The sequence below is a fragment of the Chaetodon trifascialis genome, chromosome 11 (assembly GCF_039877785.1).
Source record: "Chaetodon trifascialis isolate fChaTrf1 chromosome 11, fChaTrf1.hap1, whole genome shotgun sequence".
Classification (NCBI taxonomy): domain Eukaryota; kingdom Metazoa; phylum Chordata; class Actinopteri; order Chaetodontiformes; family Chaetodontidae; genus Chaetodon; species Chaetodon trifascialis.
Genome location: NC_092066.1, coordinates 20,004,636 through 20,029,647, shown reverse-complemented (window position 1 = coordinate 20,029,647; position 25,012 = coordinate 20,004,636). Strand labels below are relative to the sequence as shown.

The window sequence follows — 25,012 nt, the reverse complement described above, 5'->3', positions numbered from 1 at the left end:
AACATTACATTTGCTCAGCTTTATAAAGTATGACCTACGTCATACAGAATCACATATAATCATGCCACCAGAGAGGAGGCAAGACAATATGTGTGTGTTACTCAAGACTCAGACTCTTCCATTATCAGGGGAGTCTGGAACATCGACAAGGTCGACATCTTATCGTTCCCTTCAGACACCCAGGAGCCTCCCAACATAAAACGTGCAAAGCATGAAAGACTCTGAGACCTGTCTGGTCAACAATTACATCAAAGCATAAATTAGACATTCTTTCATATCCATAAATTTCTACCACAGGTTTATCAAGTCCAACCCGCCATTGCTGGAAATATCAGTGGAAAAATAGATCAGTTGTTGTACACACTGTATGACTGCACTATTCAAAGGATAGTGGGCAGGTGCCAACCCAGAAAAAACACCTCAGTCCATTTCTGATTCATCTTGCAATCTTAAAGCTTATTTAAAAGCTGCTATGTATGGATTTATATTTTTGACTGATTCAAATGATCCTGATAGAGTTAAGGTTTTGTATGTTGAAAAAGAGTCTGTCTGTGCTGCTGTCAAATCTTAAAACCTTACAGATAGTAGCTTTTTGCATTTTGGACATCACCATACACAGACACACACACCCAAAATCATAAATACAATCCCATACACACACAAACACTTTTAAAAAACTCTACAGTTATGGGGTTTCTGTCCAAGCTGTCATTTATTTAAGACTTTACAGTAAGTTAAATTTCTCTTGTTACAAAAATAGAATATGGCTGTTGTCATATTTCATCATCGTAGAAAACATCCATGTGATGTACAGCACTTTCAGTGTACAGCGTTACATTGATTTCACAAAGTAGGCTGGTGATACTTAAGACCCGTCAGAAAAGCCTGCTAGCACCCTTGAATCTGATTAAGGTTGTTTCGATACTGGGGCGAACAAGGAAGTAAGTGAACAAGTAAAACACATTCAAACTGCAACAGACTCCACAGATGGACTCAGACATAATGTGTACAATGTTGAAACCCCTCCAGTATTTTGGAAAATAAATCTTTAATAATCTGAAAATCAATAGCACTAGATGGTAAGGTTTTGAGGGAATTTCTTTTTTATTGTACCAGACAGTGTTACATGTGGGAATAAGGCAATGTGGGATCTTAGAAAGTACTTTGTTACATGGAGGATTCACAGATATGTCTGGGTGAGGGATAAACAACTATTGGAATATTGTTATGGTGAGATGCAGAGAGAGGATGATGAAAAGATGTGATATCAAAATGAATTGACAAGTTCAAAATAAGAACCAGATAAAAAAGAGGACGATCTGACAGAGTTAATGATGTTGACTCTTGAAACTGCATTGGTCAGACTTAAAGAGTAAATTATGACTTAATGATTTAATAATCATCATCGTCATCATCATCGTCGTCGTCGTCATCATCGTCATCATCATCATCGTCATCATCGTCGTCATCATCATCATCATCGTCGTCATCGTCGTCATCATCATCATCGTCATCATCATCGTCGTCATCGTCATCATCATCATCATCGTCATCATCGTCGTCATCATCGTCATCATCATCATCATCGTCATCATCATCGTCATCATCATCATCATCATCATCAGGATCGATTTCACCTGACAGAGCATCCTCAATCCAGTCCTCCAGCTCGTCTACAGATGGCAAATCCTCGCCATCGTCCATGTCCATCCACACGCTGTCAGCCTGCAGAGTGAAGGAGAGTGAATGAAACCAACTCCACTGTGGATTCTCTGTGGAGGCAAAAACCTTAAAGGTACCCTGTAGACTACTAGTAGCTCTACAGAGAAATGTTTTCATAATCGGGCCCCTGTTTTTTTTTCATCATACTCAGGACACACGCATGTTGCACAGACTCACTGGCAATGAGATATTACACACAATCGCAATCAACAGTTGCAATATAACCACAAAGACAGCGAAGACGAACATTTTAAGCTATCAAAACAGGGATGTAAGCAAGGAATGATCTAAAAAATGCAACAAAAAAAAAAAATCTGCTTCACAAGTGTTTTGTGAGGAAAGAAATGCATTTAACACACTATTATACTTCAAAGATACACACATTGTGTTTGTTCACAGAATAACTCCATAGGTTACCTTTAAGGGGACAGTTTTAAGAAGGGTCGTAGCTTTTAGTATATTTTTTAAACAATATAGATACAGTGTGGATCTATATAGGGTCAGATTTGCCTGCAAGAGGGCCCCTGTGCAACACCTACTTGTGGGCCCCTGTTGAACCCACAGATGTGCACATTTTCCAATCCAATTTTACCCAGAGTCTCAAAAACAACCAGACTATCTTCACTGAGATACCACCTGGCCCTTATTATTTTAATTTGTAGTGTCTCCAGTCAAAGTTACAATTAATCAAATAACAACAATGTGATAGCACCAGAGATAACCTGGGGCCTTCATGGGCCTTGGGTCCCAAAGCAGTTGCCCACTCTGTCCAGTTGGTAATTCAGTCTTGTCTATATGTGTATTACAGAGCTCAGCAAGACGCAGGACTATGACTCACATCATCAGCATCGACAACACCAATCTGTGGAGAGGACAGGTCAATTCCAAAGGTCTTCTCCCAGTGTGGCAGAAGCTGGAGGGAAAAATCATTTTGATTAATCCTGCTGTTATCAGACAGTGTCAGTCAAAGGAATGTGACATTTGTGAAGATAATGTTTCAGTGTGCTTCAGCATGCTTTCTGGTGTTATATTCTCACCAGGGGGAAATCGTCAGGGTCAATCCAGACAATGCTGAGGTCAGGGTTGTCTGTGTTATCCTCTGCAACTTGCTTCAGGATCTCAAGGAATTCAAAACCATCTGAGCAGAGGAGAGGACAACAGTGAAACTGAGACAAAGTTATTAAAGGGAGAATCAGTGGGGTACTGGGGATCTGCAGGTCCTTTTATTACTCTTTAGCTGCAGGGGATAGTCTCCAAAAGCCTCTTGCAACCCCCATGTAACCCTGTCTAGATTTGCACTTGGTGACTGGTTATAAATCCATCATAATCTGGTGGTTAACAGTCAGTTGAGGGTTCTTTTACCTGGGTCAGCCTCCTCTGCAAAAGCAATGATATGTTCACCATCAACATCATCATCCTGTGGAAAGAGTGAAGACAAAGTCAACCCACTTGGGTGAACTTGGAGTGGGTGTTTGTCATCTGATCTGAAAGTTTTCTTACCCAGATCTCATACATGTTGTGTGGTTGCAGCTTCCTCAGGGTTGGTCTTGAAAAGCACAGAGGAATCAGAATGAATGTGTGTTGTTTTTTCAGTATGGAAGGTGAAGCTTGTACCTTGTGAGAACAGTAATGCTGCTCACCTGTCATTATCTTCGATGAACTGCACCAGCTCCTCCTCAGAGTAAGGTTTTCCTGGGATGACCACTGGATCATCCATGAAGGGTTCATAGAAGTCCACCTCATTAAGCTTCAGCTCCAGAGCCTTGGCAATCTGTGACACACCGGCAAAATATTAGAACCAGTGCCTGAGCATGAAAGACCTGGGAACCATAAGGATGTTCTGTTTCATTCACATTTACAATAAATTCAAACTATTTGTCATTTGACTCTTAGAGGGCAAAATCTATATTTGAAATTAATGAAAGTATGGAAGCTGTTTTGATCCTGATCAGAACTACATCAACTTAATTTTAGTATTAGGCCACAGTGCAGATCAACTGAGCATGATGGTCTTGAAGTTCCTGCATATGAAGATGTGTGAATAATTGAGATTAAGTTTAAAGATTCTGCTGTAGATGAAATAAAATGCAATTTGATGAAGAACTTTAAAAAGTCAAGTATTTACTCTCTACTTCATGTGTTTCCCTTTATCTCTCCATTCTGGTGTTGTATCCTTTAACATTGAAGTTACACCTGTTTTCAAGTGAGGTGATTGCAATAGATGCTAATTATTGTCCACTTGATATACCACTGTGATTGAGGGAAACTGGTGTATTTATTCAACAGTTAAACTGTGACAAACATCACATTGGCTTGTAAATATCAGTAGTGGGTTTCAAAACCATTCAACACATTCTAGACTCTGCACTGGATTACAAACCGACTTTCAAAACCCTTTGATTCAGTGGATTATTACAATAAATACATGAAATGAAGTCTGTTCTGAATCATCATCCACAGAGCATTTTGTGTTCATCAAAGGTCAAACATTAAAGAGGTCTAAGCCTGATCTTTGGCCCACGTTATACTATAGTTGATCATCAACACCTGCTGTCATGTTAAAGCTGCACTAATCAATATTTTTCTGTCAGCGATGGATCTAATGACCATTTGCAACATGACATGCGCTGCTTGTAATGACAAATCCACAGAGAATAATCACCCAACTACGACCTCTCTCTCACCACTATGGAACATTTTAGCATCTTTTTGCTATTGGTATTGGTTTCAGTAGCTGTGGGCATTTCATGTTTTTACGTTAGTTCAGTGTGTTTGATTATTCAGCTGATCATGTTTTAAATCAATTTTCAAGCACTCGTTTGCATTCTAACCTGTCTTATTATGTTTTTTCAGTGTATCCGATCAAACTTAGGTTAATTATCATCGTTACTCACCTTGGGACTGAATGTGGCAAAGAACTTGATGTGAGGATGGAACTCTTCAGCAGCATCGGCAAAAGCCTCAAAATCTGAAATGTTATATGCATCCATCAAGCTGTTTCAGTAGATCAGCCCCTGTATGAATTATCTAAGAGTGTAGACTTGTTGCTCTCATCATTAATGTAGGTTCTGGTGTGTCGTAAAAATCAAATTAGTCCAAAGCTCAAAGTCAACTCGAGCAATGTGAGCCTGGGCTCTATTGGGCTTGCCTGATATGTGATTATGAGCAATTTTGAAAAGCAAGCAACAGGTTATCATGCCATTGCTGTACAGATTCTTACGTTCTGACTTGTGACTCTTAAAGTAGCCCACCAATTTGATGTCCTCTTCCACATTTTCGAACCCTTTCAGTTCCCTACTATTGTCAATAATTTCCACTGGGTCCTCAAGAACCTATGGAAAAGGAGGGCGGAGGAGAGAGGGGGGAGACAATGGAGTCAGAGAAAGAAGAAGCCAGAGTCAGATTCTGTGGGTCGTCTTTGAAGAAAGCAAATTGGGATTCAGGGACTTTTTATAGCTAGAATAAGGCAGGCTATTAACTGGGAGATTATATCCTCACGAACATCATAGATGAACTCCACAAGAGTGTCTGCTGCGAACTCGCCATCATATTCTATGACTTCATCGTCCGTGAAGATGAAGACACTGTCAGACTCTTCGAGGCCTGGGGAGAGAGAGTAGAAGTATTAAATGATTTGTCTCCAACCACAGCAAAGGTCACACATGTTTAATAGACCGTTTGGCCTCATCTTTCCCACATTTTTAGATTTATCTTCGCTAAGAACAGGAAGGAGGCCATACCACACTACATTATCTCTAGCCAGACAGGCTCCTTCAAATGATTTGCCATTATAGATTACTATTTTGACTCTGACAAATAGCTGAGACACTGATACTGGCTGGTCTCACTTGTGACCGAGTGAGACCATAGTGACCGAAGTAACAAGTGTAAGCAGCTGTGTATATTCGCTTCAGTGTTTACCTAATTTCTTTGCAACGGCCTTGTCAAGCTTTGCATCAATGAGGCCGACTCCAATGTCCTCATCATCAAACTCATCCAGGACCTGGGCTGCAAGCTGTGAAACAAATACACTGTCACATAACTGACGACATGATTTATCAGTTTAAGTGTATAAAACATGAGAACACATGGCTGTATGAGTATGCAGTAAAATGAGGGTCTGTGTCCATATGTTATGCACATTTACGCCTTTTTGACAAAGTTGTTTCACTCTGTAGTTTCATTACCATAAAAGCCTGCTTTTCAGAGCGCTGCTTATGCACTTTCTAAATCTGTATGAAACTTGAACCTCATGACTGACACTTGGTTGCACCAATGGCATTGCCACATTCACAGCCGGACTGCATTGAGGAAGTGTTTCAAGGGCTGTCTCAGTGTGTTTGTTGGGGAAAAGCACCCACCCACCCACCCACCCACCCACCCACACACACACACACACACACACACACACACACACACACACACACACACACACATACGAGTGCACACCAGCATCAGAGATCTTGAGCAGCTGCTTTTACTGGCATAAATAGTTTGACTAAACAGGCTGTCTTGCAGGTTGCAGTGCAGATAATCCGGTGGATTTCTTTTAATTTGATAGGAGATGCAGATGGGTGGGACACAGTAAAGCAGTTTAGAGTTTGTAGCTGGGCTGCATATATGAAAAAAACATGTATTTTAAGTTATATATGCATATATAAAATTCAAAGTATACATAGTTAGAGTTATATATACATATATACTGTAAAAGTAAATGAAGTATTTGATTACCATTTTTGCATTTCACAATATATGCAGACCTCAACCGTTTGGCATTTCAGTAGGCTAAAATAAACCTTTAAAGGGCAAGTGATTGAGGTGGGTTAGGCTTGACACCATCCAAACAGCTGAAGAAAGATACATTTGATGATAAACTCTAAGACACAGATCTGGGAAAAAAAGAAAAAAATCTAATTCTTTCCCACCCTCCTGTATAACCACTTAAATAAAACTGATACATTTCAAATCTGCAAGTGAGAGGTGAATTACAGATAACTGTGTATATTTGCATTGATACATAAGAGTTTGTTTACCTTGATATGAATCTGAGTTCTGTAGATTTCTCTCTAATTATCTCATGATATCTTTTTACTGCTGTTTTTTTTGGTAGATACAGTGTGAAATCATTTCACAGCTTTGTATCTGCCTGTCTTGGACCTTGGTGTTCAGAATGTGTATCTGCAGAAATGTTGCTGCTCTCATTTCTTCAGAGAAATGGAACCACCTCATGTAAAGTCAAACCAAAAGCCTTAATATCTGGGATGGGATTTCATAGCATGATACACAGCATGCTGAATGCACTGCAACTGTATACTTTAAGAGGTGAGGCACGCATATATGGCAAAAATATAAACTCCGCATATGATAAAATATAATTTCCTGCTGTGTCAATGAGATAGTTTACTTGTGTACTTATCTATGATCTGTTTCAGGAGGGAGAAAACAATTAATTATGACTTCCGCACTCTCACTGTGTCATATTTCATTTAACTTTTACTAACCCCTGGAGAGCCTTGACCTCTGAGATGTTGAGCCTTTTGCTGAAGTCTGTTACTAATAATAAAACCACATCAAATGTAAATCATAATACATTCATAAGGAGAAGGAGTCTTCAGGGAACTCGACCCACCACAAAAGCAGCTCAGGATAAATATAGTGCCAGAAGCCACACCAGCCCAGGGACTATTTTGGCGAGGTGGCACTGATGCTCAGTGCTCTGGGATCTGCTGACAAGTACAGTACTGCAAGTGCCAATCACAGCGCAGAGCTGAGCTGGCACTACTGGAGCCAGATCCTCCAGTGCTGGCCTCCAGCCCTAAAGCCGAGACCTGATGGTCCCATACAGAGATGCCAGAGATGATGTGACATGTTAAGGAGAGCAGCGACTCTCTCTCTGTTTTGGTTATTACTGTCTTCTTTTCTCTTTTCTAATGGCCTTTTAATGTTGGTTTCCTCTCTTTTCATTTATTTTGTTGACATTACTTGTAATAATTTGCTGATTGACGGATTTAGTTGCTTTGTAAAATGTTTCCTTCCATATTACACTCGCAGCCGTCAATAATGAGTCAGAGAGAGGAAGAGCTTGAATACACTGGAGAGACAGTTGAGTATTGTTCACTTATTTGTCAGTATCATTGCATTGGCTGGAAGCCCAAATCCATTTTGAATTTGGTTTTAATCGCCAAGACCACCAACAATACTTGCAGCTCCCCTGAAAATTTAATCATGCATCAAGTGTATAAGGCAGTAGCCTTTACTGTACACTGTGTAGCAGCAAGGCCAAATGCTATAAAATTTGGTTGCCACATGATCCGTATTCCATAAATCAGTCATCACTTTTTTATAGAACTGCAACTGTCACAGCAGATATTAGTCCAGTGTTTCTTCAAATGATATTGAGTCTGTCTAAAATGCTGTTTTCCAATTGACGAGCATAAGACATGCAAATATAACTTTTCCTGGAAAATGTGGCATGGCAGTAGGTGAACATTATGATATTCTGTGATGTCTTCAGTAAACAGAGAATCAGTGATGATGATGATGATGATGATGATGATGATGATGATGATGATGATGATGATGTCATGTGTCTGTTAGGAATGTGATGAAACTGCAGACTAACCAAGCTGACAGGAGGGCTGAGGTGTGCCTGCTACTGATGTGTGTTAAGTGCATCAGCTCCCACACACACACACACACACACACACACACACACACACACACACACACACACACACACACACACACACACACACAATGTACACAAGCTCAGCCTTTGCCAGAATAAATGATATCTTGGGTCTTCACAGCTCAGCTCTTTGCCTCCGGTGGACGGCACTGACGACACACCACAAGCTTGTGACACATTTTTGGGACTGCGCTTATCAGCATTTCTGAATCCAGCAAAGCTATTTTCTACCTTGCAGCATCACTTACCCATGATAACTCCCTCTGTGTTCAATTTCATATTTAACACATTTCAAATCTTGAAACAAATATGCATCTCTGTTGCCAAATATTCTCTTTCCTTTCCTTGTAACCACAAGTTACACATGTACTATAAATAAAAATCTCTTTCCACTTGTATCTTAAACTTCTATGTGAAATTTAAGCCAGATCAAAACACAAACTTCACTTGAACCTCCAACCAAACTCCAACCTAACAGCAATGTTGAGTTCAAGACTGTATGCTTTGCATTATGAATCCAGCACTAGTTACTCTGCTTCCTCATTGGTAAGCTATCCTCTTTAATCTATCCACAGTTCCCAGCTCAACCCACCTCAAGGGCCAACTCCTCAATCTCAAACTGTCTCTGGGCGACGCGGCTGGATCCGGGATGGTCATGGTAGTACACCACCATGACATCGTACTTCTTCATCACAGACTTATAGTTCTTGGCGTTGAGGTCGTGGACACGGTCCTTTCCATCATACTCTGGGAAGTCCAAGCTCTCCTTACCCAATGATAGCCCCCCAAAGGACAGCAAGACTGCCACAAGCACCCAGGTCCACTTCATGGCTCCTCTCTAAGATAATGTAGATGTATTTGCAGTTTTGGAAAGTAAACGAAGGGGAGGGGTGGGGGGCAAAACAAAAAAAAAAGCAAAATAGTTTGGTAAAAGTATGGAGAACCCCTTCCAATCCGCGTCACCCAGAAGAGAGCAAGACCAACTCCTGCATCCACCTTATTAAAAACCTCACATGGGCAACTGCAGTGAGGCGCAGGGTGCAAGAGGGGTTGGGCCTGTCTGACATAGGTGTGAGTGAGTGTCTATGTGGGGTGTTACTGAGCATGGGGAAGATGAGGTGGGGGCCGCTGTGGTTGCTGGGGTGACAGCTTTGTGTGTGTGTGTGTGTGTGTGTGTGTGTGTGTGTGTGTGTGTGTGTGTGTGTGTGTGTGTGTGTGTGTGTGCGTGTTTGAGTGTATGTTGCAGACCTGTCAAAGTAGGCGGAGTGAGGAGATGAGGACCAACCTGCACTCATTCTCTCTCCATCAAGAGTGCGAAAAGGGGAAGACAGTGATTGAGGAGGGAGATGGTGTATTATCAGGGAATAATGAGACAAAGAGGGAAGGGATGTGCTTGGTGTGTACTGAGCCTGTCTGCTTTGCACCAAATGAAGAAAGGGTGATATGATAGATTTAGAGGTGGCTGTGAATATGAGGCAGTCTTTTCCCATATTAAGTGTAGATGGAGCCTTGGACCCCAGCTAAAAATAATGGATGTAGGACAGAGAAGTACATATCAGGAGGGGGTGCTGGTGTCTAATTTGCTGCTGCTGGCACCGTGTGCAAGCGCTAGAATGTGGCATTGGGTCACCCAGGGACATGGAGGGAGTGAGGAGAGGAGTGGGTGGTGCACCTGCTGAGGATTCAGTGCATAGGTGTCACTTAGCCCTGACTCAAGAAGAAAGTGAAACATAGAGTTTAACGGGGAGGGGGCATGAGGCAATTTTCTGGATCTTTTTGAGTCTGATCCATCCGTCTATACAGTACACGTGTGTCCTGTGCAATGTGTGCATGTATGCTTCAGATGTTCCCATATGATATTACTTTACAAATTGAAAGGGAAGAGGTAGCTATAAATAAACACAGTCTACATGGTATCGTAATGCTCGTTTTGACACACCCCTCTTTCTGCAGCAGGACATGCAGCCTACAGTATTAAAGCAGAAAGACCTGATTTGAAGGAAGTGGTTGAAAGATGCACTGACTGTACGAGTGTGAGTTAGTGACAGTAGAGGGAGTGTTAAGGGAGTGTTTTACACCTCATGTTGTCACATTACATCTTCAATAAAAGCTTGCAGAACCATTTTCTGTTGCAGTATCAGACACGATGGGAGAATTTCTTAATATATCATACACACATGCCTTAAATGAATGGAGTGATAAAACATGTTGTATCCAGACACTGCAGTTTACTATTGCTTGCTTTTGAAGGTACTCAAACCACCAACAGCATTTATTCAGATAGCTACCCCTCGGTTATTTAATTGTAAGTCTGCTCTGCTTCTTGGCAGAAACTCTCAAGCATGTCACACTTTTGGCGACATCCCAGTCAGTGATGTCACAGCAGCTGTATTAACTTTCATGATGATTGAAAAAAGGGTTTATAAACCACACACCTACATGACAACCCATGACATCCATGTGGAAAATTTGTTTCTGCTTTCATTCTCATCTTCTCACTTCACCAAACAGTGATTACATGACTCTGCATGCTGGTTTGCTGTCACACTGCCAGATCACATCACTTGAAGAGAACAGAGCAATTGTTAATCTTACTAGTAACACCTGCGCTTTCCTGCTATGACAAGTCAAAATGCTGTGAAAAAGGCTTCTGGTGTGGAGTTTGAACTTTCTCATATGAGATATAGGGATCTCTCACTTCAGTTCACTGATGTCTGCAGCAGTTTCCTCTCCTGGTCAGCAGATGGCGCTCTCGACTCAAATCTACACTAAAATCCTCAGTCAGTTGCTCTGTGTGCTTGTGCTGTGTGTGATGTTATGATCGGCTTCGATGCTGCAAATTTTTTCAAATTTCGATGGCTGTTGCACATTGAGTTCTAGGCTATGCTACCTTACAATGGTCAGCTTTACACACTAGCGAGTCCATATTTGATTGTCAATTTGTCAGTGTTTGGGGTATTTAATCTGAAATTCACCACATCAGTACAATTTCATTGTATTAAGGCTTGTCTTTAATTCATGTATGCCATAATGCTACACTGACAAGACCTTTTTTTCTTTTTCTTTTTTTTTTTTCTTTCCCCCCCCCCCTCCATTCTCACGCATGCTAACAGCTTCCGTCCTGAACAGCTCCACTTCCGGCACTGATGTTTGGATTGTGGGGGGAGGCGGGGCGGACCTACACCGATGTTACTTCTCTGTGGGCGGTGCTGAGGAGCTAAAACCTTTCGTAACATCTACCTGCAGATGTGCCGAGGTCTTAGATTGTAACTAGACACAGAGCCGTGTTTAAGGTAAGACTTCTCAATTTCAGCCTCCGTTTATGCCTAAAAACTAGCTTACGTTAGCTAGCAGGTTAGCTACGTTAGTGTCATGGTACTGCTGTCTAGGTCATTGTTATAGCTAAAAATAATATACAGATAAAATGTGCAGCGTTCAAGTCATATGCAGACTTACTAACGATAGTTACTGCTGAAAGCTCGAGCTAACGCTATTAAATCTATTAGCTAACCCGTTTGTATTCAATCTGTACACAACCTCTCTGATCACATGATTAATAGAGTTCAGATAAAACTGCCTGTTACACAACTGTCACGCAATGAGGAAGCGTTTCACGTTTTGATACAGCTGGGTGTGTGTCTAATTTATAACATGTCATTATTAAAATGCCTTACGCAATTCCCTACAGGCCAGGGTGACTTCTTGAAAAGTCTTAACTTGTATTTTCCAATAACCCCAGTGACTGCTTCACAGATGGCTGCAGCTCTGGCCAACAGAGCGATGGGAGCCATCCTGGGATCAGCTGTTGCAGATGCAGCAGGTAATAATATTTAAAGGCTCTTATATGCAGTCAGTAAAATGCCTTGAGGTAAAAATTAGTTTTACTTGTCAGAATCCCTGTTTTAATACTAATTAAGACAGTAAAATGTGATTTTCAGAAGGCTCTATTTTTACACAAAATCTTGACATCTGCAATCATTGCTGTGGTTCTGTCATTTGAATGTTTACCTTTAAAGACAATACAAGTGGTTTAGCCACCTTTACTGCACTCAGCTAGCCATTTAATCTAAATTCCTGTTCCAATCAGAAATGAGTGTGATTTGATGACTCGTCCCTCACAGCGCAGCCCCTCCACTGGGTCTACGACCTCCAGAAGCTGCAGGGGATTCTGGCTCAGGATCCAAACCCTGAGTTCCGCTCTGAGTCGGCGAACCCTTTCTACAGGAGGCAGACGGGCCAGCAGAGCTGCTACGGAGACCAGGCGTTTGTCCTGCTGGAGTCCTTGTCTGAATGTGGAGGTAGGCTTGTTTTATTTACCTTATCAACCCATTCGGACTTTCACATCTGTTTAAACTTTGTCATTTATGAAATAAAGCTTCACTTGCATGCTATCTGACAAAAAAGTGGTTGTTGACAGTAGTTTTTGTTATCAAGTGTGCTCTTCCCTTCATTGCTGACTCTATATTTAGTGCTGTGACACTTCCAGATGGCTGAATAACAGGGTGATGAGCTCCATATCTGTTCTGGACATGTAACGGACTCATCCTCACCACACCTGAAATATCTCCAAAAACATCCCCTCACTTAAAAAAAGGAGTTGAAAGAACTCATTAATGAACAAATAAATGTATGAAAGAAGCTGGCTTTTTAGGCTGGTCCTTGCTGTCTCTGCTTGGGATACAAGATGATGGTTTATGTCTCATTAACAACTTGCCTCATACGTTAAGTTCCTGTAACATGATGATTGTGTGGCTTTACAGTGTATGTTTTATGTTTATCTGTTAACCTGTTTGTCCAGGTCTAAATGTTGACGATCTGAAGCAGCGCACACTGAAATTCTTTGGGCCTGGGTCAGAGTACGACACGCCGGTCAACAATCCTTACAGAGAGAAAGGAGGTAGGAAAGCTCTCTGTTCTTTATGTTGTGGCTGAAGAATGAATTCAATTCTTCCCACTTAGCACTATGGGGATTATGATGATGTGCTTTTGTACACCAGGGCCAAGACCTCAGCTGCCCATCGAGGGGCCATGGAGACATGGCAGTTTGAAGAGCTTCCTGAAGAATGTGGATGCAGGAAAAGAGGAGACGGGTAAACTTGCATTATACTCATTCTGATATCTGATATCTAAGACTGAGAGAAACAGCTCTAACTAATGTGTGTACATTTGCCACAGGCTGTGAGAGCGACTGTCAGGTTGATGGAATCACCAAACTGGCTCCTATCGTGGCTTGCTATGCAGGAAAGCCTGAAATGCTGGAAAAGGTTGAGCAGGCCATCCGAGTCACGCAGAACAATGATGAATGTGTGGCTGAGACTCTGGCAGCTGCAAGGTCAGTGTGCTCTCCATATACGTCAGTTTGCTGTTACTGATGTCAGTACTGTTCATTTCTGAATCTGAGATCTAAAAAGATGTAATAAATGACAAATAGACCAATGACACACACAGCCTCAGATATCACTCACACACTGCACAGCCATTACAGTCTGCTACCCTCAGGTCTGAGATACAGATCATTTGCATTCAGGACTAAGAAAGCCATGTCAAGCTTTGTACCCACATCCATCCGGCTCATGAACGCCTGACTTATGTATGTATATGGTTGTTTACACCACTCCTTTAACTCAACTAGGGATTGCTCTTATTTATTTATTTATTAACTATATTTTTAACAATTGTTTTTTATCATACCTATCCACAATTGTTTTTATCATATGTGTTTATTGTGCTTGCAGGATTTATTTTCTTCTCTCCAATTTTTTACTGTTAATTGATAGTTGATCATTGTATTTGTTGATTGATTGTGGTATATTGTGTTGTGTTCCTGGTTATGTGAACTGTACACGCACTGAGGCTCTGCACAAATGAAGTTCCTAACGGATAAATAAAGTTCTTTGAAGTTGAAGTAGAAAGTAGTTGCAGTAGAGAGTGGTGTAACATATAGATTTGGAAATCATCTTTCTGAATTACAGGTTAACAATTCAACATGGTTTTAGTCCTCATAAGAAACTCTTCACATGTTTGCTTGATATTTATTGTAAGGCATGTTAAAACAGTGAGCATAAAATCGATCGTACATGCAACTTAAACTTGAATGCAAAGTTGCATGTACACGAGATAATGTTTTATGCTAACAACCATTTGCAGCATATCTCTGACATAACATTAGCTTCTTCAGAGGGTACCGTAATTCACATTTGGCAAATTAAGACTGGAAGGTGTTTATTCATTGGTGATTTAAGTGGCCAAGTAGAAATGTCCAACTTAAAACTATCTATGAATGCAAAGCAGCAGAAATCCTCAAACTCATTCATGGAAATAACAGGTGTGCAGAAACAGAAGCAATGTTTAAACTGAGTCGCTCTTTTTGGGATAAAAAAACTTACTGAGGGTTGTATATTGACGTATTTCCCAGGTTCCTGGAGCATTTCATCCTGAATGGTCCTGATCCAAAAGCCTTGGACTCTGTGCTCGATCAGCTCAGTGACCCGAACAGGAAGCAGCCCCAGGATCTGGACAAAGCAGTCATTGGTATGTGAGGCCTGCAGCATTGTAGCTTCACTACACCAAAGTCATGGGACAGAGTCATGGGATTAAAGGCTTTAGTCTTCCTCATTTTGTGCAAGTTTAACATACTGCTTAGTTACTGCTTTGTAATAATCTGTTAAAACACGCCTCAAGCTAAAGACAAAGTGACATGCAACAATAAATGCTTTATTTAACTTCACATTTGACATGTTTATTGTATTTGCGTGACTCTGTGTTTACCTTCCTTTGTGACTGGTTTCAGGACACATTCATCAGGTGAAGGAGCATTTGTCAAAGACTCCTCAGGAGCTCATCCCCACTGTGTTTCCAAACACATGAGGTATCCTCACAAAGCTTGTGTTAACCTCTTCAATCAGTGGATTATACTTTAATAAGAAAAAGATCAGTAATTGAGTGCGACCTGTAACTCAGGCAGCTGTCATTTACTCATCAAATACTGGGCTAAGCAGTTCAAACGCCTCCATGTCATTCACATCTGGTGCCGATGTTCTTTCAGGTTTGCCAGGTGCTTTCCAAGCGGCGCTGCATGGAGTCCTGACAGCCAAGCACTATGAGCAGGCTGTCAGAGATACCATGAGCTGTGGGGGATGCACCTGTAGCAGAGGGTCCTTCATTGGCGCCTGTCTTGGGGCTCAGGTATCGCGGCATGCTAATCTTGCATTCATTATATTTAAGATTAGCACTGTACTGCATGTCTGTATGTATAAAATGTGCTATTTTGATTCTCACAGGTTGGACTTGAGGGAATTCCAGCTTCCTGGACGTCAAAAACACTCCGTTATGACTCAGTTTTGGAGCATGCCAAGAAGATCACCAAGCACCATCAGTAGTTATTCTTTCTGCGTTAGAGGAATGTGTTGTCCAGTGTGGGGTGCCAGCGAACAAATGGAAAACTGTTGAGCTTTACAGAACAGTGGATGAAGGTTCTTGACTAAACTGTTGAAAGGCAGGAGCCAGATGTTTTTGTCTCTGTTGAAGTTAAACAATTTGCTACAGATGTTCGGTAACTGAGTCTTTTTGCAATAAAGAAATATCTGAAAAATATGTGCCATGGGGAATTGTTTGTGCAGTATTTAGTTATGCTGAATTACGATGTGTCCTCTGTCCATCAGAAAAGAAAACAATAGAGATAATAATTAAGCACTTGCGTGTTTTCATTAAAACATTATTCAGTCCCTGAGAGTCAAGGTGTGACTGGTGAGTGATATCCTGATATTGTATATTAATGCCTGTGTTATTAGTTGTGGACAGATGGAAGTAAATCTCATTGGTATCTTTATACTTCCAGAGAATCCAGGAGTATTCTTAAAACACAAAGAAGACATATTTACATACGCATTTTGCGAAATATATTCATAAAGCGTCAATTGTCAAATTCAATTTCCATTTTTTATTTGAATGTTATAACAATGCGAACCCACAATTTATACAATGTAAAAAATAAATAAACAGCTAACTATGTCGTCCGTTTTCTTTTCCATGCTCCATGTTAAGTGTAGATTAGGCAGATGAAAAGACAACTGAAATGAACTCACTGTGTACGTCCACTGCTCTGTATTAGTGAATTGTCCCACCGCAGCCACCGTACAAATTTCTGACGACAGAGTTGGTTACTTGGGAGTCAATCATGGCTGCTAAAGGAGGAAAACAGAGTCGTTCGGGCTCTGGCATTCCAGGTCGGAAAGGTGCGGGTGAGCAGGAAGAAGAGGAGCAGCCGCTGCAGGCTGTTTTAGTCGCCGACAGCTTCAACCGGAGGTTTTTCCCGGTGACCAAAGACCAGCCGCGGGTAGGCAGCGAGCTAAGCTAACTGGACCGCTAATGAAGCTAAATGCGGTCCATGCTGTCAACAGTGACAGGGCTGCACTGGTACTGATGAAACCATATTGCTAAACATGTAACTTTAATGCACTCGAATGAGCTACTGTTTTGGGTGTGTTCAATAAAACTTAAGGACTCGTCTTCAGTTCCCAGCTTTAATCTGTAACGTTACCTCACCCTGTCACATTGTCATTGATGCCAGGCTTTGCTGCCGCTGGGTAACGCTGCCATGATCGACTACACCCTTGAGTTCCTCACTTCCACTGGGGTGCAGGAAACATTTGTCTTCTGCTGCTGGATGGCCAGCAAAATCAAGGAACACTTATTGTAAGTTTTCAGCGTGTGGTTATTATCAACGTCTGTGCAGACTGGTCTCAGAGAAAGATTTTGACCTGTCAATGTGTCTGTTGTGTCTGACAGGAAGTCGAAGTGGTGTCGACCCTCCTCTCCGAACACGGTCCACATCATCACATCAGAAATGTACCGCTCCTTAGGGGATGTGCTCAGGGATGTAGATGCAAAGTCGCTTGTGCGCTCGGATTTTGTGTTGGTTTATGGAGATGTGGTGTCGAATATTGACCTCAGTCAGGCGCTGCAGGAGCACAGGTAAGACATGTGTTTCTCATATAGTCAGGAGACAAGATTAGTGATCTCCAGGACTGCGTGGCTCTGACACTACGTGTCATTCTGCTTGTGCACAGGCATCGTCGAAAGGTTGACAAGAACATCTCAGTGATGACGATGGTCTTCAAGGAATCGTCTCCAGGTCACAGGTCCCGCTGTGAGGAGGATGATGTCATTGTCGCTGTGGACAGCAAAAGCCAGCGGATTTTACACTACCAGAAGACACAAGGGCTGAAGAGGCTGCAGTTCCCCATGGTAAGAGTTTCACTTTGAATGACATCTTTAGCTTCCCCTGGCTTTGGACTGATTGATGACTGATGTCACCGCTCTTTGTCTCACAGAACATTTTCCACAGTGGAAGCGATGAGTTTGAAATCAGGCACGACCTCCTGGACTGTCACATCAGTATCTGCTCCCCGCAGGTGAGCTTTCAGAGACAGAAGCTGTTGGGCTCATCATTACTGATTGAAGTATTAAGTTTTTTTTCACCTTCATTTTCAGGTTGCTGAGCTCTTCACTGATAATTTTGACTACCAAACAAGAAACGACTTTGTCAGAGGGATGTTGGTCAATGAAGAGGTACAATGTCATTTTTATTGAAATGATGTGGTTAACGTGCCACTTAGTGAAGCCTAAGCCAATGTTTATTTTATTTCTCTTCAGATTCTGGGCAACCAGATACACATGCATGTCACCAAGGATGGCTACGGTGTCCGAGTGTCCAACCTTCTCATGTACGATTCAGTGTCGTCGGACCTTGTGCGGCGGTGGGTCTACCCGCTCACCCCTGAATCAAACTTCGTTGACCAGAAGGGACAGAGCTGCACGTTTTCTCGTCACAACGTCTACCGAGGGTCCGGAGTGAGCCTGGGCCACGGCAGCCAGATGGTTGAGAATGTTCTCATTGGCTGCGACACAAGCATCGGCGCTAACTGTAACATTTCTAACAGTGTCATTGGTAGCAACTGCACCATAGGTGAGCGTCCAGGCCTAAAAATGTTCATTTGTGTGTTTGAAAGTAGGAGATTATGTGTAAATACATGATGGCAGTGGTGGTAACAGTCCCTTTATTATTGCAACAGGTGACAATGTAAACCTGGACCATGCCTACATCTGGAATAATGTTCACATTGCCAGTAACGTGGTGATCAGCCAGTCTGTTGTCTGCGACAAGGCTGAGATCAAAGCAGGCGTGAGGCTGAATAAACAGTGCGTCCTGGCGTATAATGTAAGCAGATCACTAGAACTGACATTTCAACTCATTTCACCACTTGTACATCAGCTGACTGCTTTCATTGTACTTTTCAACTGCTTTCATCCTGAATCTTAAATGGGAAGTTCAACAGCGTTCATGAATACCTTTAAATTTACAGTTCTGCTGTTTTTAACACTTTCACTTCAGCTAAAAGCAGCTGTGCTTGCAGTGACTAACCTTTAATCAACATATCAGCTGCTTTCATTGCTTATGCTTGAACTGATACTCAAACTCCTTCAGTGTTTCATCATCAACATTAAGTCATTTACAAGCACAAGCAAAAAAATTAATATTTAAAAACTTTATAACTTGTTCACATTTTTATGTTTTTTCAAAAACTCAGTCTATGTCTGCCTCAAATTTTTTCGCTTAATTTGCTGTGAAATGTTTTCAAGGTGGTGATCGGACCAGACGTCTTTCTTCCCGAGGGTACTGTGGTGTCCATGCACCACCCGGAGGAGGAGGAGGAGGAGGACGATGATGAATTCCTGAGTGACGATGCTGAGATCGGTCACAGTAAAGACAAGACCAAACTGAAAGGTGTGCATTTGACTGTGTGCTGACATGAATATACACAAGTAAAGAAAATGCCTTAATGTTTGTGGTGACGAGCTTTCGTCTGTCCTCCAGTGTTCAACCCAGCAGAGGTTGGAGCAGAGGGAAAAGGCTACATCTGGAAGGCCAGCAGTCTGGATGACACGGATGATGAAGAGCTGGCACACTGTCTGTGGGGTAGGATAGCAGCTTGGCTGGTTTAACTTTATCATAGAATCTGTGAAGCTGGTATTTCCCATGATGCTGTAGTCCGTGTCCCCGCAGCCTGGCTTTTGTTTCTTGCACAACAGGTTTGGTGTTGAACCCTGACCCTGAGAGTGAAAGTGAGGACAGCGAGCCCGATGATGCCAATGATCCAGTAATCCCCTCCCCTGAGATGGACGACGTCAAAGGTGAGAGCTGGTCATTTCACTGGTCTGTGGAGCGATGTGACTGCCCCCTACTGGCCGAATGGACACAATACCAACCAGCAATGATCTCCATTACGCACAATTTAATGGAAGGTTCATGAGTGAATTTCAGACAGAGCATCAGGAAATTAGATAATGTCTCAGTGTTGTACAAATACATTACATACCTAACTATAATTGGCATTTCAGATTAATCTGTTGACTGTTTTCTTTAGTAATGTACAAATTGTGTATAAAATGTCGACCTATGAAGACAATTAATCAGCTAATTGTTTTGCCGTGTTTCACACACTCATTGCATTAGGTGTTGGCTCTGGCTCTTGGTAGCTGTATAAACCTTTAGACCAAGCAGCAAACTAGTGCCTCTAGAGGTTGGCTTGAAAAGTGATTAAATCCCCTTCAACCACATATTTAAAAGCCCATCTTTACAGCAGAAATGTTAACAACCTGGTACCAAAAGTGGTTTTGGTCTCTAGAGCTAATTTCCAGGTTCATGACAACTGCGTGGGCAATTTTTATTTGACTAACATCTTTGAAATTATATTAAGGCTTAAAGTTATACATAATTAATTGCGTGGTCATGTTAAGCGACAGCTAGCTGCTACGTTTGAGCAACCAGGCTTCATTCAGCCCACCTTACCTTCATCCACATTCCACCTCTTTGCCCATTTTTGGACTGGATAATTTAGGAATATAATTTCATCTAACTTTCTGTCTGGTAACAGATACTGTAATTTGAAGTTGCTGTAAATTCCTTATAATCTAATGAACTATGTAATTTAGTGCTAATTACAGGTAGAACAACTAAGCCATCTTAAGCCAGTCTTTCAGTCAGTGCACATTATGTACAGGCACTATTCAACATATGGAGAATAAAGTTCCTCTTGTTACATTAATGAAGAATGCATATTTACTCACATTTTCACGATTATTTGCTTATAAACTCAAGACAGCTAACTAAACTGTGTCTGTTTTAACCAGAATTGCTACCAAATGACATAGTACTGTCCAGGAAAAATTATTAGGGTATAAGAAACTCACAAAATTGGATTATACAGTACATTCTCGTCTCTGACCTTTGTTCTTTGGTGTGTTCATGTGTAGTCTTCCAGATGGAGGTGCTGGGGACTCTGCAGAGAGGTTTGGAGGAAAACATCAGCTGTGACAATCTTGTTCTTGAGATCAACTCCCTCAAGTAAGCAGGAACTTAAAATGACTTTTCCTTTTCAAAGTGCTCGTTTTTGCACAGTCAGTGTGACACACTCCTTCTCTTCAGGTATGCCTACAATATCAGTCTGAAGGAGGTGATGCAGATTTTAACCAGAGTGGTGCTTGAGTACCCTTTCCAGCAGCAGGGTCCACAGCTTACTGCATCACAATACGTTGCTCTGCTCCTACCTGTAAATATGATTTTTTTTTATTTTTAGCAGAACATTCAAGTGTAGACATGATAGAGACAAATATAGTCACTCAAGTTTTCGCTCTTCATCCTCTCAGTTACTGAAGAAATGGGCGCCGGTGTTTAAGAACTATGTGAAGAGAGCACAGGACCATCTTGACTGTCTGTCTGCCTTTGAAGAACACTTCCTGGACCAGGAGAGTCACTGGGCTGCTATGGTCAAGGTCAGGGTCACGAGCATGTTCACCCATTTATCTGCTGACTCTGACAGAGGTTGGACTCTGGCACGAGTAAAAGTGTTGGTCATCGAGCGTCGTGTTTTCCACCCAGGTCCTGATGAACATGTACCAGCTGGAGATCCTGGAGGAGGAGATGATACTGCGCTGGTTCTCCCAGGGAGCCACCACCAACAAGAGCAGACAGCTGCGCAAGAACCAGGGGGTACGTACAGTACTGGGTGGGCTGGGTCACACAGGACACGACGATTTGTGTATGTTATGAATTATTATCTTGTTTTGCAAAGAGGAATGTGTTCACTGTTCACTCTGACCACTCAGTCAGGCAAGCAAATTTGCAAATTTCTCATTAGTCATGCATTTGTCTTTGTTTTCTATACTTATGAGCAATGTTTTCTCCAACAGCTTCAGAAGTTCATCCAGTGGTTGGAGGAGGCTGAGGAGTCGTCAGAGGAGGACGGGGAATAACGAAGAGCACTTAAGAAAGGACAAAGATGACTCTGTGAAATTTGAAAACTGCTGTGTGAATAAAGGGATTCAGGCTGGTGGTTGTAGCTTCTTCAACAGCTTCCTGCCTGGAGCATCCATCAGGATCTTCACTATAAACTGACATGCATCACATAGTGCCACGCCATGTAAGGGCTGTGTGATGTGAAAGTCAACATCCAAATAAAGAAGAAAGACCCTCAGACCACTTGGAAATGTGTATTACTGTATTGTCAACAACACAAAATGATAACACTTGCTACAAGGTTATAAAGAGACTGAATCCATCACCTTTTAAAGAAGTCTGCACAAACAGTGTTTAGGGCCCTTTTCCCTACAAACTGAACAGTGACTGCAGGTCATGAAACAACATCGTAGAAACACAATGAGTTAAGAGGTAGAAGATTATCTGATAGTCACCTTAAAATGTGGTTTTAGTTCCATTCTGTCTGGACATGACGGCAAACGTGGACTGACAGAGGTGAAATAACAGTCGTGTCTCAGATCAGGTTCACAGTTAAAACCTCGCAATCAAAAGTGAAAGATTGATTTTTTGATGCCACAAACTTAATGATTTATCTTGAATTATAAAAAATACAATTTCATTACAAAAATAAAATATTCCCTTGATAAAGCTGCTCCATAATTCTCCAGACAAATATCCTGCATAACATCCATGCTCTTCTGAGTTTTATCACAGAATAATAATAATAATGACCCAACAACTGCAGAAGAAATGAAAGATATCTAAGAGCCTTTGATGTGCAACCGCGCATTGTTAGACTGAAGAGGAACTTATCTTGTTATTACAAAGCTCCATTCATTCCCCCTAATTCAACTCTTCCAGGGCTGAAGACTTTCTGATTATTGTCTTCATCACATCATAGTCAAAATTATCAGTCACATCATCAGCTGTAGGACTTGGATGAACAGAGAACTTCTTCAAGATATTACAGTTTTTGACAGTGCTTACAAATCAAGACAAGAAATGACAAATAAAAACATGCAGCAGAGTTATCTTCAGATCAGGATGGTGCAGCAGATTCTGAGATGAAACATTTGAGGCAGTATTGGGACAAAAAGCTGAGCCCCAGCTTTGTAAGATTCTACACCTGCAGTATAAACGCCTTGAAGCCTACTTGGATCTGTCGTCCTGTTTCCCCACCAAGTCGTAAATGACCTTGGCTAGAACAGAAGCCCCTGTGATGCCGGTGACAGCAGTCAGCGTCTTCCACATGCTGGCTGATCTCTCATGCCTGTCCATAAAGCTCCTGTAGTCAGTGGATATGAGGATATACTTGCGGCCGTCCTGCGGGGCCTGCAGCCTCATCACCTGGCCCCCCTCCAGCACCACCTCACCAAAGCCAGTCAGGGTGCTCCCCACCCGCAGCATCTCCTCACTCTCTTCCATCGACACAGGTTTCTCACTGCTGAGGCCCTGCACCACCATATTCACCAAGCCCTCCTCAGCACGTCTTACTTTGAAATAAACCCTCTCCAGGCTGCACCCAGAGGCCTCCAGAGGGTTTTGAACCTTCACATACAAGTCAGTGATGTAGGCTCCAGGGCTGACCAGACTAAAAGGTACGGCGTTGTTGGTTTCTTTTCTGTTCATTGTCCGAGAATTCCTGGAAAAGCAAACACACTCTTATTAACAGGCTAGTAAGTTTATAAAGACACATTTTTGGTTGTATTCTGCAGTCTAATGTACCATGTCCGGGTGAGGGAGTTCCAGTATTTCCAGTGCTCCTCCACGGCTATTTTCTGAATCACACCAAAGCATCGTGGGACGAACTGGCTGGCCAGAGGCTCCCCGTCTGCCTGCACCAAACCTTCAGACAGATATGAAGCCAGCTGTGATGCCTCTTAAAATGAGCTCCGTGACTGATCACATTCAAAACTGCATTTGCAAAACTGTTAATTCTAGACATGTTTGTACCTTCTATGGCAACATACTGAAGTCGCTTGTGGGGAGATGCTTTCAGTACTTTGACCAAATGTTGGTCAGGCTTGAAAATGGGGATCTCCTAAAATGAAAAGCATTGGTTTCATTTATCACTGTATTAATACTTCATCAGGATTCAGACAGTGATGTACCTACCTTCAGCTTTTTCAGCTCTTTTTTCTTTTCTTGGTATAAATGATAGAAAAGGCCAGAGAAGGCAAAGCTGGACCCGACACCAATCAAAACCAGTGGGTTTAGAGGAAAGTCACTCATGTCTGTATCTATGACAGGAATGCAGAGACAACACAGGCAGCACAAGTCAAAGTAAACTACTGGACACAAAGTAATTATCAGCGAACAAGTACGTCGTATTTTTTGAGGAATAACTGCATAAAGCACAGATAAGTGGAAGAGGACTTACCTGGTGACACACCTGGTATTAACTCATGTACAGTTTGGTCACATGAATCGAAACCAAAGCTTCTGTTACGTTGTTATCATTTCCGTGTTAGACCAGGTCGCGTCATGTTTCATCAGCCAATAGGAACTAAAGAGCATTGTCTCATGAGCGGTTTGTCCACCAGGTGGCAGCAGCGTCTGGTTGAAACCAACATCAGCCTGTAGAAATAGTGAGTCTGCAATTCAAAATGTTACTTAGGTATAAGTACAAAACTACTCATTATGTTTAATGGCCATTTTAGTAGCGTAAACCTTTAAATTAATTGATATGTCATTGTTTTTTTTGGTTGGACCAAATTACACCAATTTTTTACTACTTCATGCATTTTTGACTAATTTAATTTGTAACCATGCGTCATATTTTAGAAACTGCTCAAATTTTGGGCACAAAATTTTAATCTGAAAAGTCATGAGTAGGATCAAATGTAGCACAGTAAAATGTATAAAGTAGCATAAAATGCATCAAAATTGTATTTAGGTGTGGTACCTAGATACATGTATTTTTTTTTCCACCACTGCTTAACACATATTATACATCATAGTGCTCAGTAGTAAAAAAAAAAAAAAAGTCTAAGTATAAAGAAAAAAGACCCTGAAACAAGCCACATCAAGTCAGGTTTATTTATATAGCTAAATACCACATAGGACTTCGGAATGGGTCCACAACATGTACAGATGTAGAACAAGAAGTCCCACCAGTGTTGACGAGATGATTACTGAGGGAGGAAAAATAAGAAAAAACAAAATCTTAGTCTCCCTCAAGAGTGATTCTTTCCTGTGGCATACTGTATAGTTTTATCTTTTGGGGCTTCTGCAAATTATTCAAATGAAAGGGGAAAATCACTCTTCAACTGAACGATTTATAA

At 41.6% G+C, this 25,012-nt stretch overlaps 4 protein-coding genes across 4 annotated transcripts; 2 read left to right on the top strand and 2 right to left on the bottom strand.

Annotated features, from left to right (window-relative positions):
• Positions 1 to 1,103: 1,103 nt before the first annotated feature.
• Positions 1,104 to 9,372, bottom strand: casq1a (calsequestrin 1a). The gene is made up of 11 exons (XM_070974465.1): positions 9,003 to 9,372; positions 5,644 to 5,737; positions 5,225 to 5,325; positions 4,943 to 5,054; positions 4,617 to 4,690; positions 3,363 to 3,493; positions 3,223 to 3,268; positions 3,085 to 3,139; positions 2,760 to 2,860; positions 2,561 to 2,635; positions 1,104 to 1,725 (listed from the first exon to the last, which is right to left on the bottom strand). Exons 1-11 carry the CDS (start codon positions 9,237 to 9,239, stop codon positions 1,393 to 1,395), a joined length of 1,359 nt encoding a protein of 452 aa, XP_070830566.1. The 5' UTR covers positions 9,240 to 9,372; the 3' UTR covers positions 1,104 to 1,392.
• Positions 9,373 to 11,533: 2,161 nt separating this feature from the next.
• Positions 11,534 to 16,013, top strand: LOC139338686 (crystallin J1A-like). Its single transcript, XM_070973929.1, has 10 exons — positions 11,534 to 11,703; positions 12,164 to 12,230; positions 12,532 to 12,708; positions 13,209 to 13,307; positions 13,408 to 13,500; positions 13,586 to 13,742; positions 14,826 to 14,941; positions 15,201 to 15,278; positions 15,456 to 15,595; positions 15,691 to 16,013. Exons 2-10 carry the CDS (start codon positions 12,164 to 12,166, stop codon positions 15,787 to 15,789), a joined length of 1,026 nt encoding a protein of 341 aa, XP_070830030.1. The 5' UTR covers positions 11,534 to 11,703; the 3' UTR covers positions 15,790 to 16,013.
• A 533-nt stretch (positions 16,014 to 16,546) lies between these two features.
• Positions 16,547 to 21,958, top strand: LOC139339218 (translation initiation factor eIF2B subunit epsilon-like). Its single transcript, XM_070974725.1, has 16 exons — positions 16,547 to 16,745; positions 16,980 to 17,104; positions 17,198 to 17,383; positions 17,479 to 17,656; positions 17,743 to 17,823; positions 17,903 to 17,980; positions 18,065 to 18,377; positions 18,484 to 18,629; positions 19,052 to 19,196; positions 19,287 to 19,388; positions 19,502 to 19,603; positions 20,726 to 20,816; positions 20,898 to 21,021; positions 21,119 to 21,244; positions 21,351 to 21,461; positions 21,662 to 21,958. Exons 1-16 carry the CDS (start codon positions 16,587 to 16,589, stop codon positions 21,722 to 21,724), a joined length of 2,130 nt encoding a protein of 709 aa, XP_070830826.1. The 5' UTR covers positions 16,547 to 16,586; the 3' UTR covers positions 21,725 to 21,958.
• On the bottom strand, positions 21,948 to 24,202 carry mul3 (mitochondrial E3 ubiquitin protein ligase 3). Its single transcript, XM_070974726.1, has 5 exons — positions 24,109 to 24,202; positions 23,844 to 23,968; positions 23,682 to 23,769; positions 23,454 to 23,574; positions 21,948 to 23,370 (listed from the first exon to the last, which is right to left on the bottom strand). The coding sequence occupies exons 2-5, from the start codon at positions 23,958 to 23,960 to the stop codon at positions 22,878 to 22,880; spliced, it is 819 nt and encodes a 272-aa protein (XP_070830827.1). The 5' UTR covers positions 23,961 to 23,968; positions 24,109 to 24,202; the 3' UTR covers positions 21,948 to 22,877.
• Positions 24,203 to 25,012: the final 810 nt, after the last annotated feature.